Here is a 14693-nt window from a genome sequence, read left to right on the forward strand (position 1 = left end):
ATAAAGCAAAGATGGTCTTGGTAAGTACAGTTAAATTACAGATGTCATGTCTGCTTTTGTGGTAATGGTACTGAGAAACAGGAATTTTAACTGGGTCTTGGAATAACAATACATTAATGTCAGCCTTTATTTCCAAAACATATACAAGATTTGTATGGTTTTATACAAGTATTATATCTTTATATTTTTGTCATAATCATTGAAAACTGAAATCACAAATTCCCATCCATTTTTATACACCCAACAAATGGGGGAGCATATATTGTTATGGAATTGTACATCTGTTTCTTTTCTTGTTTCTGTGAAATACTGATAGCTTTACACTGTCTACCTTTTAAAAAAAAATTCTCAATGGTTTACAGCAGAGATAAGAAACAAGCCAATTGAACTGGTCACAGTGACCAAATATAGTACAATTGTTTCCAGGCAATAACTTCCTTCTAAACCGGGGCCCTGAGTGGCCAAGTGGTCTAAAGCACTCTCCATTACGGATCACTGCCATCTCACCTCCGTCTGCCTGGGTTCGAGTCTCAGATTCGGCCAAGGTTCTTTCCGGGATTTTCCCGGGTTCTTCCTCCACCATTAATACTGGCCGCCATGTATAGCCTATTGTGTGCTGAAAAATGACGTTAAACCCAACAACAACAACAACAAATCCTTCTAAACCAGATATATAAAAGGCTGAAAAAAAGAAAAATGGATTTCTCACAATAAACTTAGTTCCACAACAGATATCTTGTACAAACTTGGTCAAAAGCTTGTACCAGGTTCAGTATAGACATCAGTTGCTTTTTGTATTGAAAGGTTAAAAGTCAAGGTCACCATTGCCTGTATCATAGATTGATGGTTTCTGCACAAAAAATTGTTTTTTTACTACTTGCCTTAAGCAAAGGTTGTTGGATAGCAATGAGGAAAAAAGAAATTAAACCTGTGAATTTAGCATCAAAAGATCAAATGTTAAAAGTCACAGCAACTTTAAAAATGATCAAGGTCCTGGTGTGTTGAAGCAAAAGTACAGTTGTTTTCTGAAACAATCATTTTAAGTTTGATAAAAGAGTGATCTTTCAGCAATGTGTTCCTTAGTAATAAACATACTATTGTGGGGGTGAGCCCTTTCTTTAAAGGGAAGTAACTTTTGAAGTACACAAATCGGGGAACTTCCTAAATAAAATCTTACACTGTGCAGGTGTATAATTTACCATTCATGGTATTATTGTTAATCAAGAGAGCTGTTAAACAGGCGATAGATGAAACATTTATATGCCTGTATATATTTTTGAATTGAATGTGAAATAATAGAATAAGGTGACAATAAAAAGACAAAGTCTTTCTGTCCTAATGAAAAGACCACGATATATAATAGATCCTCTTAGCAACATTCCTTTGGTCTTGAGACAAGTTGGACTGTATTTATTATGCCGTTTCTTTAATAAATGGGATATATCTCTTGCAGTTGAGAAATTTAAATATTTATCAGTATTTGTACCATTGATTAATTCAGTTTGAAAGTAAAATACATTATCTCATATGTGTTAAGAATCGTGTTCAACGAGTAAGAGGGCTAGGATCGGCCATTGTTAATGTGCTTGCTCTTCATCCATGCTGTCATTGTGTCTCTGTTTTATGAAAGTCTACCCATCCATGATTGTTGGTTTCCAATCTCGACCACCAAGAACATATCATACCAACTTCAGAGCAATTGATAGTACTATGCACAGTAGAATTAAATATAAAAAAATAAAGATGAGATAATAATCAAATAAGAAAAAATAACAAGTACTTCCCAAGAACCAATCATCTGTGAAAGAATGGTTAAAAGTCCAAAATGATTTTATTTAAACTTCTTGCTCACAAATTTTTGATTTTCTATTTCATTTTAGGGATTCTGATGAGGACATCCAGTACAGATTAGTGTCCAGATTTGTTAATGAAGCTGTTCTTTGCTTGCAAGAAGGAATCCTTGCCAACCCGGTTAGTATACTAAGCACCTAAAATAGTTGTGCTCACTATGCAACATGTTGTATAAATGGGGGTGGGGGAGGGGGCAGAAGTGTGCAGGTATGGTTGTATTCCTAAATGTTGGCAGGTAATAGAGGGAACAAAAAGGCCTTATATTCAAGACCTTACTTTTTTTTGTAACAGTGGTGTGATTGAAATATTACTTAGTTTGAAAGTTAGTGAAAATTACTAAGACACTTGGAATTCATTCAGATTTAAGTTAGGAAAACAATTTGTGTGTGAAAGTTAATTACATACTTACAGATATTTCTGCTGGTGTCTTTGCTTTGGCTTGACATTGCATTCCATAAAACCTTGCTTTCTTGCAATATGGTGTTTGGAAGCATTACTGTGTATCAGAAATGACCCCATCAGTTACTAATATATGACATGATTTCTTTCAGTGCAAGTCAAGCCAGAAGAAATTTTTTTGTAAACCTTCCTTGATGGAAGCTCATCATGGCAATAACTTTGGCATTTCCAGTGTTCATGTCTGTCTATTTGTACATCCCTTTACACCCATGATTAGCCTCAGTGTTAAAGTGTTTTATTCAGAATATTATCAGTTTCTCAATACAGTGTCAGGATAATGTAATTGGGTGGGACATCATGCTGCATGTTTGTGGCATGATAGTGCTAGACATCACTATAAACTGCCACGATGCATACATCGTAGCGATATGACTGAAAAATTGTTAAAGCTACGTTAAAATCCAAATCAAAGACACACACACCTTCCTTTTCCATGTGTCTGCTCATATCACATGACCATTATAAGTCACATAAGCAATGTTAGTGGCTGATAAAGGCAGAGTGTTATTGTCAAATTTTTTTAACTCTTAAGATCTTTATGCTCTGAGCATAGGGAAATTACTAATGGTCTTGAATTATCCAGAGCAAGGAAGCAACCTTTTCAGTTGTATGCGTCACATGTTACTGATTCCAGTTAAGTTTTTACATTCGGCTCATGACTACAAAGTGATTTTAGATGCTCTGTACATTGTACATAGTTGCCAACCCTCACGAATATGGTGTGAATTTCATGACTTTTTCAGCGATTCACGGATTCATGGCGCAAGCCAAAAATTCACGAATTCTATGTATAAGAGTAGTTTTGCAAATGCTTTTGAGAGAAACTGGGGCCTAACCGGAATTTTGCTCTGCGCATGCGTCACCAACACTGGTTTGAGTTACGGTTCAGCATCGCATGTACAATTTTGAAAATGTCTTCACCACCAAGAAAAAATGTATTACTCAAAAAGTAAAGTTTAATGTGGAATATATCAAAAATTGGCTGTGCATTCTGCCATTAAACATTGATATTCATCATGCTTTTTGCACTCAGTGTGCCATCGCATAGACAATGTGAGGAAGTATGTCGGTTGCAAAAAATACATAGAAGTTGGGAAAATTAAGAATTCGCAGATTTCAGCTCCGGCAATATTTTAAACAATTGGCGGAAGAAATGCAGGCTACCAATGCTGACGCATTATTTGTGAGTTTTCTTGTCGAACACAATCTACCTTTATCAGCTGGAGACCATGCTAAACATTTGTTCTGACAAATGTTGACGGACTCGAAAATCGCATCCAAATTTTCCTGTGGAAGGACCAAAAGTGCTGCAGCTCCTGTGCATTCCTCACAGCAACAGTGCAAGCGAAAGTGTATTTTCTCTAGTGAGGAAAAATAAGACTTTAGGGCCTCCTTAGCTGCAAAAAATTTGTCAGTAATTTTAGTCCCCAAAATCAACCAGCCAACAAGAAGTCTGAACTGTTTAGAAAACAAATTTACGATCAAGCAGTTGAGGAAGTTCAAGTCTGCCACAGTATCATGTCTTGATAAATAAATATTTCTGCATATATGTAGTGTTTTAGTTTTATATTGCGAACTTGATATAGTGTAGTATTGATGGTCAGAGTGGATGGAGTTATTGTCATGGTATTTTTCACGAATTGTTGTCCAAATACACGACTTTTTGTCGCTATTTTCACTAATTGTGAGCCTGAAAGGTTGGCAGCTATGATTGTATCCTATCTGAAGCCATGAAATTTTGCAAGGGGAAGCATCATAAATGGCAATTTTACCTTAATGCAAAAGATGGTGATTATGACTTGGGTTAAAGTTTGTGTTTGATATTCACTTCTCCAGCACTGTTCATGCTACAATCACAAAGTTACTAATGCACCCATAAAATTGAAGTCCATTGTGGCCTCTTGTCATCTTTTACTGACTTCAGTGGTGTGTTCAGCTGACAACCTCAATTTGTTTTCTTGCTATATATAGGATAATTAAACTTAATAAGGAGATGCACCTTGATACATACTCTTCCCTTATTGCAGAATAAGGTATCTGTGACCTATATTTCATGTTTCAGAGACTTGAAATTTGCTGTTGAAAGCTCATTTATTGAGTGCTGTTTATGTTTGGATCATGAGTCTTTATCATTTGAGAAGGTCACTGTGCCCTGTATTTATGCTTTACTCACATCAATCAATTGTTTTTATTTGGCTCAGGACCACATATTTTTCCTTAATACTGGTAAATTTCCTCTAGCCTGCACAGAAGGCCCTTTCTAATCAGCACAGATGGAAGTAGCAATACACATGTTTAATCTGTGGTAAATTTTGCACATTAGTACATTAATCACTATACATTGTATATTTTTATGGGTTACTCCCAAGAGATCAACTGTATATTGTGTTAGAATATAGGATTTAGATGAAGGAACTCAAGTTTTAGTAACCTTGGAGTGACACCAGAGATCTTAGTTGAGTAAGATCTCTGGTGTCACTCCAAGATTACTTAAACTTGAGAGTTTCACCCTTTCAAATCTGACTTTGAGAATTGGACATAAATAATAGCTTCTCAAACACATTTTAAGAATCAGTTGTTTCATTTAAAAAAAAGTAATAGCAGTTTTTTTATCAATTCATTATATTACTTCTGTGAAAGTTTCCTTTATTATATTGGTTTATGTTTTTTATTCATGTCACTGGGGAGAGAGTACATAGTGTTATCAGGATCACCTTAGTCTTAATTTATTTTCTCCTTGAGTATTAATGTTTACTTTTCCTGTTGGATAGTACTTAAACTTAACTGAGATGAGTAATGTAAATGTTGATACACTCTGCTTAGAATTATGAGAATAACTCTCTTACGTAATCATTGATTGCATTCTGTTGTATTCCAGATGGAAGGAGACATTGGAGCAGTATTTGGCTTGGGCTTTCCACCATTCCTTGGAGGTGAATATTAAAATCCTTGAGCCACCAAACTCAAAAGTGCAATAGACTTAACTTTGTACACTATTTTGACAGTATAGTGTCATCATTAATCCATGCAATCTGTTCTTGAAAAATTGTGTGTAAGCCTTTAAGTATCATAAAACTATAAATCATTTTAATTCATTAAAATTTATCTTCATTCCATTACAGCAGTTTTTCAGAGTTTTTTATATATAGTTTTGAATTTTACAAAAACCTTGTTTGCAGGATGGAGCAAAAATCAATTGATATAAACATGTGAAATTTGTTGGCATAACTTTAATTCTTGATGATTTTAGTTTCAGAATATTACAGCAATTTTTATTTAACATTTGGACTTGGCCCTTTTTTGGACTAAAAGCAATTGTTTCATGAATAAGCAAAATCCACTTGAGATTAACAGATGATGTTAACGGGCATATTTGTATTCATATATAAATAGGCCAATCTGTTTTTCGGGTAATTATAGCATTTTAAATTTGTACGCATTTTTGAAACTTGTCAACATTTTTTAAAGAGGAAAATCCTGTTAGCATGATTAACTAAAAACCACTTCAGATTCACAAATAAAATATGATATACATATTTGTACGTATATGTAGATAATCAGATTAAATTTTCATGGCTTTTCAAGCCATTATACCAGTTTTTCAAATGTTTCTTAATGTGAGACTTCTGCGACTGAGACTTTTGGCCTGTAAAGCAAATATACTAACAATAATACAGAAATGGTGGCACTTGCCCTTTACATACACAAAAACTAATTACTAAACATTGTGCCTAACATTTTTTTATGAAATTTGCTTATAGGCATCATTCTGAACAACTGTTTCCTTGACAGAAGTTCTCTTTTAATTTTCATTGAGTGAAACAAAATAGATTTTATACAACTGGAATGTTATTTTTTAAGTTAAGATCATATTTTTTTAAAATGTACATTGTGTTGCATTTTTGTTACTTTATATTATTTATATACTCTTGTAATCCTTGTGTCTGTTGGTCCAGGCATCCATATGGCACTTATTAACACAACTAGATTGGCAGTTTTATACACCTGCCATAAGGTATATGAGTATTATGTTATGATATCAGTCCATCTGTTACCAGTTTGGTTTCTGTACACTAGCTTACTTTGAGAATTTAAAAGTCAAAGTCGCTATCTCAAAGATGGAAAATTGTTTCTGCACAATAGCTCAAGTTCTTAACCATTTCATTATGAAACTTTGTAAACAGCTTTCACTTGGGTGAGGAAGAACCTGATTGGTTTCATGTTCAGATGATCAAAGGTCAGGGCCACTGACTGAAAGAAGAAAAATCTCTTCATATACATTACCCAATCATAATACTTTAGGAGAACTACTGTTACCTCACAAAACCAGCCCTTCCATGCTAAAATGTTTTAGGTAAAAGCTAAAAGTTATCTGCCCACCTAGGTGGCAGTTGATCTCCCTTTGATATAGGGGTTGGTGTCTGATCCCAAGAATACTTTGGTTACTACTTCCACTCTCGATGAGTAGCATGCTTTCTACCGACAGATAGGCCTCACAATCCACATACAAGCATTTTGGAAGTTTTCTACCTTAAAACCAGTTTATAGAAGTGTTTTCTTCTAATGGAAGTATACTTTCATCTATAAATGTTCAACTTTTCTATTCTTTCTATGATGACAAAGTTTCTAGCTTTTCAGTGTTATCACTTTGCAGTCCTCACACACTTCGACACCCTTGGTACACACCTGCAAAGTATGTGATTGCATCCCCTCAGATTGGTTTAACAGTAATTAATAAGTCCAGTTCTGGTGGGTGATATAGAATGTTCATATAATATTGCTTTATAATTTCTGCTATGGTTATATACGTGCAGGTAAGTTTTCTATATTAAATTATTCTTAGGTTCCCCTTTGTTGGTATATATGCAACACAGTACTGATTTTATCTGTATAGGCTGTCATTTGACCTTTTGTACAAGTAACATTATATTACAATTGATATTATAGCATCCTCTTCTTAAATATCAAGAATGATGCTTCAGTGCATTTTTATGTGCACTTACGGTGTGTACTGTAATCAATGCTTCTGTGATTTTAATAGTATGGGCAGTCAGATGCCCTTTCCTACAGGTAACTTCCATTAGAATTGATATTTCAGCACTGTTACGACTCTATGGTCACAAATCAAGTAACAGAAAGAAGCAAAACCAACAAGTTTTGTAAACTTAACAAGACGCCATTTACCAGTTCAGGGGCACTCCCATTTGGACTCCACATCAGTCCCTGGGCTTCACTCGATTGATGGTATGGGAAATGGCCCATGCCCAGACAACCTCCATGGTAGCAATATCAACTACCTGCCATACAGTCTACCAAAACATCAAGTAGGTTATATCTTGGAGCAAGACATGATATCCCTTGTTACTCTCCTTGTCAGCAAGGCCAAGTCTGATCTGATATCATCTCAACTATTTATTCATCTATACATGGAGTTGAGCACTCAGTAAACAGAGTATGTCTCCCTCAATAATAAGCATTGAAATGGTACAATAGTGGCTTCCTTGCATATATGGGACAGTCTAATTGCACAGTAATTTATGGCACTAAACCTCTTAGTCCTACATCACCTTTGTCTCTCAAGATCATTTATATATCAACATCCTTGAGATGAAAGCCATTTTGAAAGCTTTTCATTGGTGGCAGGAGGATCTGCTTAGAAAGGGAGTGCTCATTCTGTCAGACAACTCCACTCTGGTGACTTATCTCCAACAGCAAGGTGGAACCAGGTCCACAGAACTGTTTGTTCTTGTTTGGGATTTTCTAAAGTGGCACCTTCAACAACAAGTTCATCATTTTCATGGCTGACTAAATTTATTACTGGACTGATCCTTCAAGAAACTAATACAAACAGAATGGTCCCCATCCCTCAGTTTTCACTCATATATGTGCCCAATGGGAACGACCAGTGGTGGACCTACTCCCAACCTCTGTCTTGCCACACCAGCATCCAAAGACCTGGACAATCAATAATCTTTCTATTGGCCTGGATGCATACGCTTACTGTCCAACCCATCTGATCACATATGAAATATAGAAACCAAAAGAATCATTGTGTTGTCTAATCCTGATTGCTCCACTCAAATGGGAAAAATCGTTTTTTAAATCTCCAGGAAAATTGAAATAGTCCCACATCTGCTCAAGCAACCACAATGGCAGGTGTTTCATCCCAACCCATGCTGCCGAACTTGCACATCTGGATCTTATTAAATAAGACCTCAGAAACAAGCAGTTCACAGATCCAGTGGTGGGGACATTGTTGAATGTCTTCTTTATCTACTTTATAAACATACAAAGGCAAATGGGTAATCTACACACAGTGATGTGTCGCAAGCAGCAGATGCCCCTCTACATTGCCTTCATAGACCTGATGAAGGTGTTTGACCTGGTTAGTCGGAGTGGACTCGTCAGACTCCTGCAGAAGATTGGCTGCCCCCCACGTCTGCTTGCTGTCATCATGTTGTTCCACGAGAACATGCACAGCACAGTGTGCTTCAATGGCGCAACATCTGAAGCATTCCCAGTCATCAGCCGAGTCAAACAAGGCTGTGTCCTTGCGCCGACGCTCTTTGCCATCTTCTTCTCCATGCTTCTCCAGTACGCATTCAAGGACTGCAGCGAGGGAGTGTACATCCATACCGGGGCTGACGGCAAGCTGTTCAACATTGCCCGTCTCCATGCTAAGACTAAAGTCACAGAGGTACTCATCCGTGAATTGCTCTTCGCGGACGATGCAGCTTTGACATCACACACGGAAGATGGACTTCAGCAGCTGGTATGCCGCCTCTCCCATGCTTGTAAGGAATTTGGACTGACCATCAGTTTGAAGAAAACGAACGTCTTGGTGCAGGATGCAGACTTCCCTCCCTCTGTCACCATCGATGGGTACAACTTGAAAGTTGTCGAGAACTTCACATACCTCGGGTCTAACATCTCCAGCTCACTCTCCATTGATTCTGAGGTGAACGGCAGGATTGCCAAGGCAGCAGCAGTGATGGCCAGACTTAACCAGAGAGTCTGGAACAACCCCAACCTCACCGAGAAGACCAAACTTCGTGTCTACCAAGCCTGTGTGCTCAGCTCACTTCTCTACAGCAGCAAAACATAGACCACCTATGCAAGACACGAGAGGAAACTCAACAGCTTCCACCTGAGATGTCTGTGGCGCATTCTGCACATCCATTGGCAGGACAAAGTACCCAACACAGAGGTTCTAGAACATGCCAACATGAACAGCATGTTCTCCATTCTCAGTGAGAGGTGCCTTCGCTGGCTTGGCCATGTCAAGAGAATGGACCCAGGGCACATTCCCAAGGACCTGTTATCTGGGGAATTAGCAGAAGGTGCACGACCAACTGGACGACCACATCTGCACTTAAAAGATGTTTGCAAGAAGGATATGAAGATGGCAAACATCAATGTCAACGACTGGGAGAGCGGTGCAAACAACCGTTCCAGCTGGCGTCTAGCTGTCAGGCAGGGAGTTCAAAACACAGAGGAAGAGAGAAAGAAAGAAGGATAAACAAAAGCTTACTTTGGAGCTACGCCATCGTCTCCCGTAGACGGATGGATGCCAAGATGTACCCAAGAACATACAATTCCACTGCAGGCATAAATACCTCAAATAGCTAACTTCCCACTATGGTGGCTGTTTAATGAGAAACAGTTAGCAACAATCAGTCAAAGGCTACCCTTCTACATTCACTGACACCCTGTGTCGTCATAGAAGAGAGGATATCTGACAAAACAAAGACCTATCCAATCTTCTGTCCAATTTTGATTACACACATTCAAAGACACTGGCTCTTTGCCCAAAGTAGGCTCTACCATTGTAATAACCCAGGCTGAACAAGATACCTTTTAAACTGCTCTCAAGAGCCTTATTAATTCACCTCGCATGGAAGACTGCATCCTCAATGCATTAGCAAACAGCAGGCAAATTCAGCAAAACACATGCTCTGTCAGTGGACCCAAACTATATGCTGTTTTGCCAAGATGGGTCAGTATCATTTATGACAGCCCCGATTTCATTGCCAAGAATAGACTCCCATTCGTGAGGAACCAGTCTTTTGCAAGGAAATTCCTGCCAACTTTGAAGTGGTACTTATGAAGAACCAAGCTGTTGTATCAAGAGAGATCATGCCTCTTTTTTCTCCTCACAGAATGAAAGTACAACATATCAGCACAGACAGTTTCATCCTGGATAAAGTGGATTCATTCTACAAGTAAGAAATGAACCTCAGACCAATTGATTGTGCTTTGCATCTTGGCTCACGAAAGTACAACAGTTGTGAAACTATTGCTAATCATGCGGTAAGATGGAGATCTGAGTCCACTTCCATTTTTTATCTCCAAGATCTTGCATCTTAAAACTCTCAACTTTATTCAACAGCTTCATAAGGACACACTTTCACGACTTCCAATGGATTTTAAGGAGGGAAAATGTTTCCCTTTTCCCAACATATGAAGTCTATTTTCCAGTCAGGTTATCTAGAAGCTGTCTCACATACCTTAGGAGACTGGAGACCATCTGTCTGTGTTAAGGGAATATACCTCTCTCCATCTTTTACATATTCTCTGAAGGTATTATGATTGGGTAACATATTTGAAGAAGAAACCAATTTTTGCTAGTACTTACCTGATCATAATACACATACAGCCTCCCTACAGTTACATAAATATAGAGAGCGTTCCTGCCATTCCAGTAGAACAGAAGTATTCATGGGATTTGGTGACAATCCCTGTATCAAGGGGAGATCACTCTAACTGCCATCTACATAGGTAAATAACTTGTAGCTTTTTCGCTGCAGAGTTTTAGCATGGGAGGGTTTGATGTGCAATGTAGTAGCAGTTCTCCTATGATATTATGATTGGGTAGGTATTATTGAAGAGATCTATTTCACTTGTAAAAATTGGTTTCAAAACTATCTACAGTTGCCCGACTTACTGGATGGCTTGCACAACTAGAGTAAGAAAAACCCTACTGTTTTCAGGCACACATCATGGTCACTCTGATAGAAAAATAATGGTTTTTGACATTAAATCAAGTTCTTTTTCATTATATACAATTAATAAACTTTATGAATTGCTTCCCCTGTTGTAAGGAAGATCGTTGTAGATTTCAGAGTCAAAAAGTCGGAGGTTTAAGATCACTGACTGAAAGAATAAAAAAATGATCTCTGCACAATAATATGAGTTCTCCAAAACATACCTCAAACTTTTTATACGACTTGCACATGCTTTGAGTGATAACCTTTTTGATTTTTTTAGTCTGATCACTGAGACTGAAAGAAATGAAACAGGTTTCCAAACAGTAACATTTGTTCTTCATGACTTACCTCAACCAAATTTTCTGAATGGCTTGCACTTTGAGTAAGGAATAAGGCTATTGATTTTAAGGTTATAGGTCAAGGTCTGTGACTGGAAGAATGAAAATGGTTTCTGCTTTATAAAATTGGTTGCACATAACATACATGGACCAAACATTGTGAATATCTTGTACTTGTGGTAAGGAAGAAACCTGTTGAATTTGGGGTATAAAGTTAGATGTCAAGGTCATGGACTGCAAGAAAAACTGGTTTCTGTACAAAAGGTTGAGTTCTCTACATAGAAGACTGATAAACATATGCTGGTCATATAATGTGCCATTTATGGTACTCTTATTGTAAGAGTTACTGCCCTTCTTACAGCTGAATGCAGTGTACAACCAAATTTCGTTCCAGTTTTTATTCGATTGCTGTAAAATTTATTACTTATTATTGTCATGGTCAGAAGATTTGTATGTTGTGGGCTTACATTGACTGTAGAGTCATCTCCATTACGATGTAGGTATCGGATAGGGGGGTATATATTTGCCTGTGCAAATTGCTTACCATTTTTCTAATTCTATTTCTCATCACTATGCAGAGCATATCATACTGTCATGTTTGGCTGGCCAGCAGATAGTTTTTGGTTTGGGCATAGTAATTTTAGTTCTGAACATGCACCTACATCTGTCTTGGTGGATTTGGGGTGAAAAGGTCTAAGTTAGGTCACAGTGACTGTAATTAGAAAATGTGTAGTTTTGGGTCACATTATTTTACCAGAGCTTGTTGATAGCTTTCATTTAGGATGAGGTAGAAACCTTTCAATTTGGGTTAAAAGTTCAAAGGTCAGGGTCACTGTTACTCAAATGAGAACATTTTTTGCTGCCTGCATATTAGCCTTAGTTATGAACGATCAAGTTTTGTAAATGGCTTGCACTTGGGTTAGGATAGGCACCAAAGTCATATTGAAGCAAAGAAGAAAAGAGAAATTGTTTCTTCACACAAAGTTTTTTCTACACCATGCACCTTGACCAAACTTTGTGGATGACTTTTGTACTTGAAGGCAGAAAGAAAAAGTTTATTTGAGGGTCATAAGGCTGAAGGTTAAAGTCAATGAGATACATACAAGAGAGAAAGTTTCTATCAGTTAACTTTAATTACACACTACACTTTATAATGGCAAAGAACTTTAATGATGACTTGTCTGTATTGGAACGAAATGGTTAGACAGCTTGAAGTTCAAAGTGACAGTGACCCAGTAAGGATAACTGGTTTCTTGGTCAAATTTATCCATGCCCTGGTAGTACCTACATACAGAAATAAATGGTATATTCTTCTTGTGTATAGTTGCCATAATGAATGCCTTATCAGGACTCCAGTACTTGTTTGTATTTAAAACAAAATTTTGTATGGTTCTCAGTTTGTAGCATGATATGAATGATGCACAATGCATCTTTACCATGAACATATTTACCATTGCATGAGGTTCACCTAACTGAGCAGTGATGATACAGATTTTCTGTGGCAGATTGTACCAGAAAATCAGGCTCTACAGATAGATTTCACTTTGAAGCATATTTGTAACAAAATAGCATATCAGCTATCACATAAGACAGTACATAGTAATCCTCAGTGCCTTATTTTTAGTGCTGCACATTATACAGTTTCAAATACAGATTCTTTTTGTACTAACATGTCAAATGTTTTATTACAGGTCCATTTAAATACCTAGATCTTCATGGAGCTAAACAGCTTGTGGACAGGATGATGAGATACCAAGCACTGTATGGGGATCAGTTTAAACCTTGTCAACTTATCTTGGACCATGCAAAGGATTCAGCCAAGAAGTTTCACAAATAATTAGCTACAGAATTCTAATAATGGACAGCTAGCATGCATGACAAGTTATCTGTGATCACATGTAAAGGACTATTGAAATAATGTTCTGAATATGAAATGTGGTGCTGTAAATTTTGCTACCAGTTGCATGATGGATCACATATGGTGTACATAAAGATTTCAGTCAATGTATGAAAGCTGTAGTGCTTATTGAAATTGCCTTGCAAATATAAGTTTCTATTTTTTTGTGAATTATCCTTTTGTAATTGACTCAAAGAGTTATTGACCATGTTCTCATTTATGTGATGTTCAGATTAATCTTATATAAATGCAGTTATTGCTTTCATACATATTAACCTGAAGTTATGATTGGCTGAACAGATCACATGCTTAGCAACAATATAACATTGGTTTCCACATTGACTTCTGCTCCATACACAAAAAAACCCACATTGTTTGAAGGTGAGTGTTTTTTTTAGATCAAAGTATGAAAGTAAAAAAAAAGTTACAGGCCTTTGTTTCTCTTAATACATCGTTGTTTTGAGCTGTGAAATATAGATATTGTCCTCCACTTTCCATTGGCCAGCATCATATTCACAGTTCAGTAAAACAATATATTGAACTCAATGCCCATAATTATGTAATATGGGAGCGAAAATATTTATTTACCTTGATGTTAATCACCTGTCCTTTGTACAGTTTGCATATCTACAATAAATCACTGCTTTCCAATTTTTCTTCAGTATTGAATTTGTTCTTCAAGCTGTCTAGACCATATAACACCATTCATTGATAATATTATCTCACCTTGTCCTTATGATTGTAGTAAGGTCCTGTATCATATTTCTATGTCAAAATGAGATGCTGTCAATCATAATAGTTTAACAATATACATTTTCATAAATCTGTATATCTAGCATATTGATATCTTAAAGAACATTTTTGGGGAATTAATGATTGACTTAATGCATACTTTAAATTGCAGACTTTTCATTGAAAATATTGATGGTAAAAGTATATTCAGACAAGTTACATCCAGACATTATTGATATAAAAATCAGCTGAACATATGACCATAGTAAATACTTGGGGTGGGGGGGGCACCAAAACTAGTATGTTTCACTTTGGGCATCATTGTAGTATGACCTTCTTTATTGGTATTTTACAAAAGATTCAGTGCTGTCTTTCCCTCAGTGTGACAGTTTTATACACCCATCAAAAGGCAGAGTATATATTGTGTGG

At 36.8% G+C, this 14693-nt stretch overlaps 1 protein-coding gene across 1 annotated transcript in view; it reads left to right on the forward strand.

The window, feature by feature from the left end:
- Nucleotides 1-14183, forward strand: part of LOC149807172 (trifunctional enzyme subunit alpha, mitochondrial-like) — a 104491-nt gene extending 90308 nt beyond the window's left edge. The window contains exons 20-22 of the mRNA XM_089963061.1: nt 1881-1971; nt 5189-5243; nt 13327-14183. Of these exons, the coding sequence (XP_089819187.1) occupies nt 1881-1971; nt 5189-5243; nt 13327-13472 (292 nt within the window). The 3' untranslated portion in view covers nt 13473-14183. The remainder of the gene's footprint in view (nt 1-1880; nt 1972-5188; nt 5244-13326) is intronic.
- The last annotated feature ends 510 nt before the right edge of the window (nt 14184-14693 follow it).

This window comes from Sinohyriopsis cumingii, chromosome 1 (genome assembly GCF_028554795.1).
Source record: "Sinohyriopsis cumingii isolate HCF-2022 chromosome 1, ASM2855479v2, whole genome shotgun sequence".
NCBI classification, from domain to species: domain Eukaryota; kingdom Metazoa; phylum Mollusca; class Bivalvia; order Unionida; family Unionidae; genus Sinohyriopsis; species Sinohyriopsis cumingii.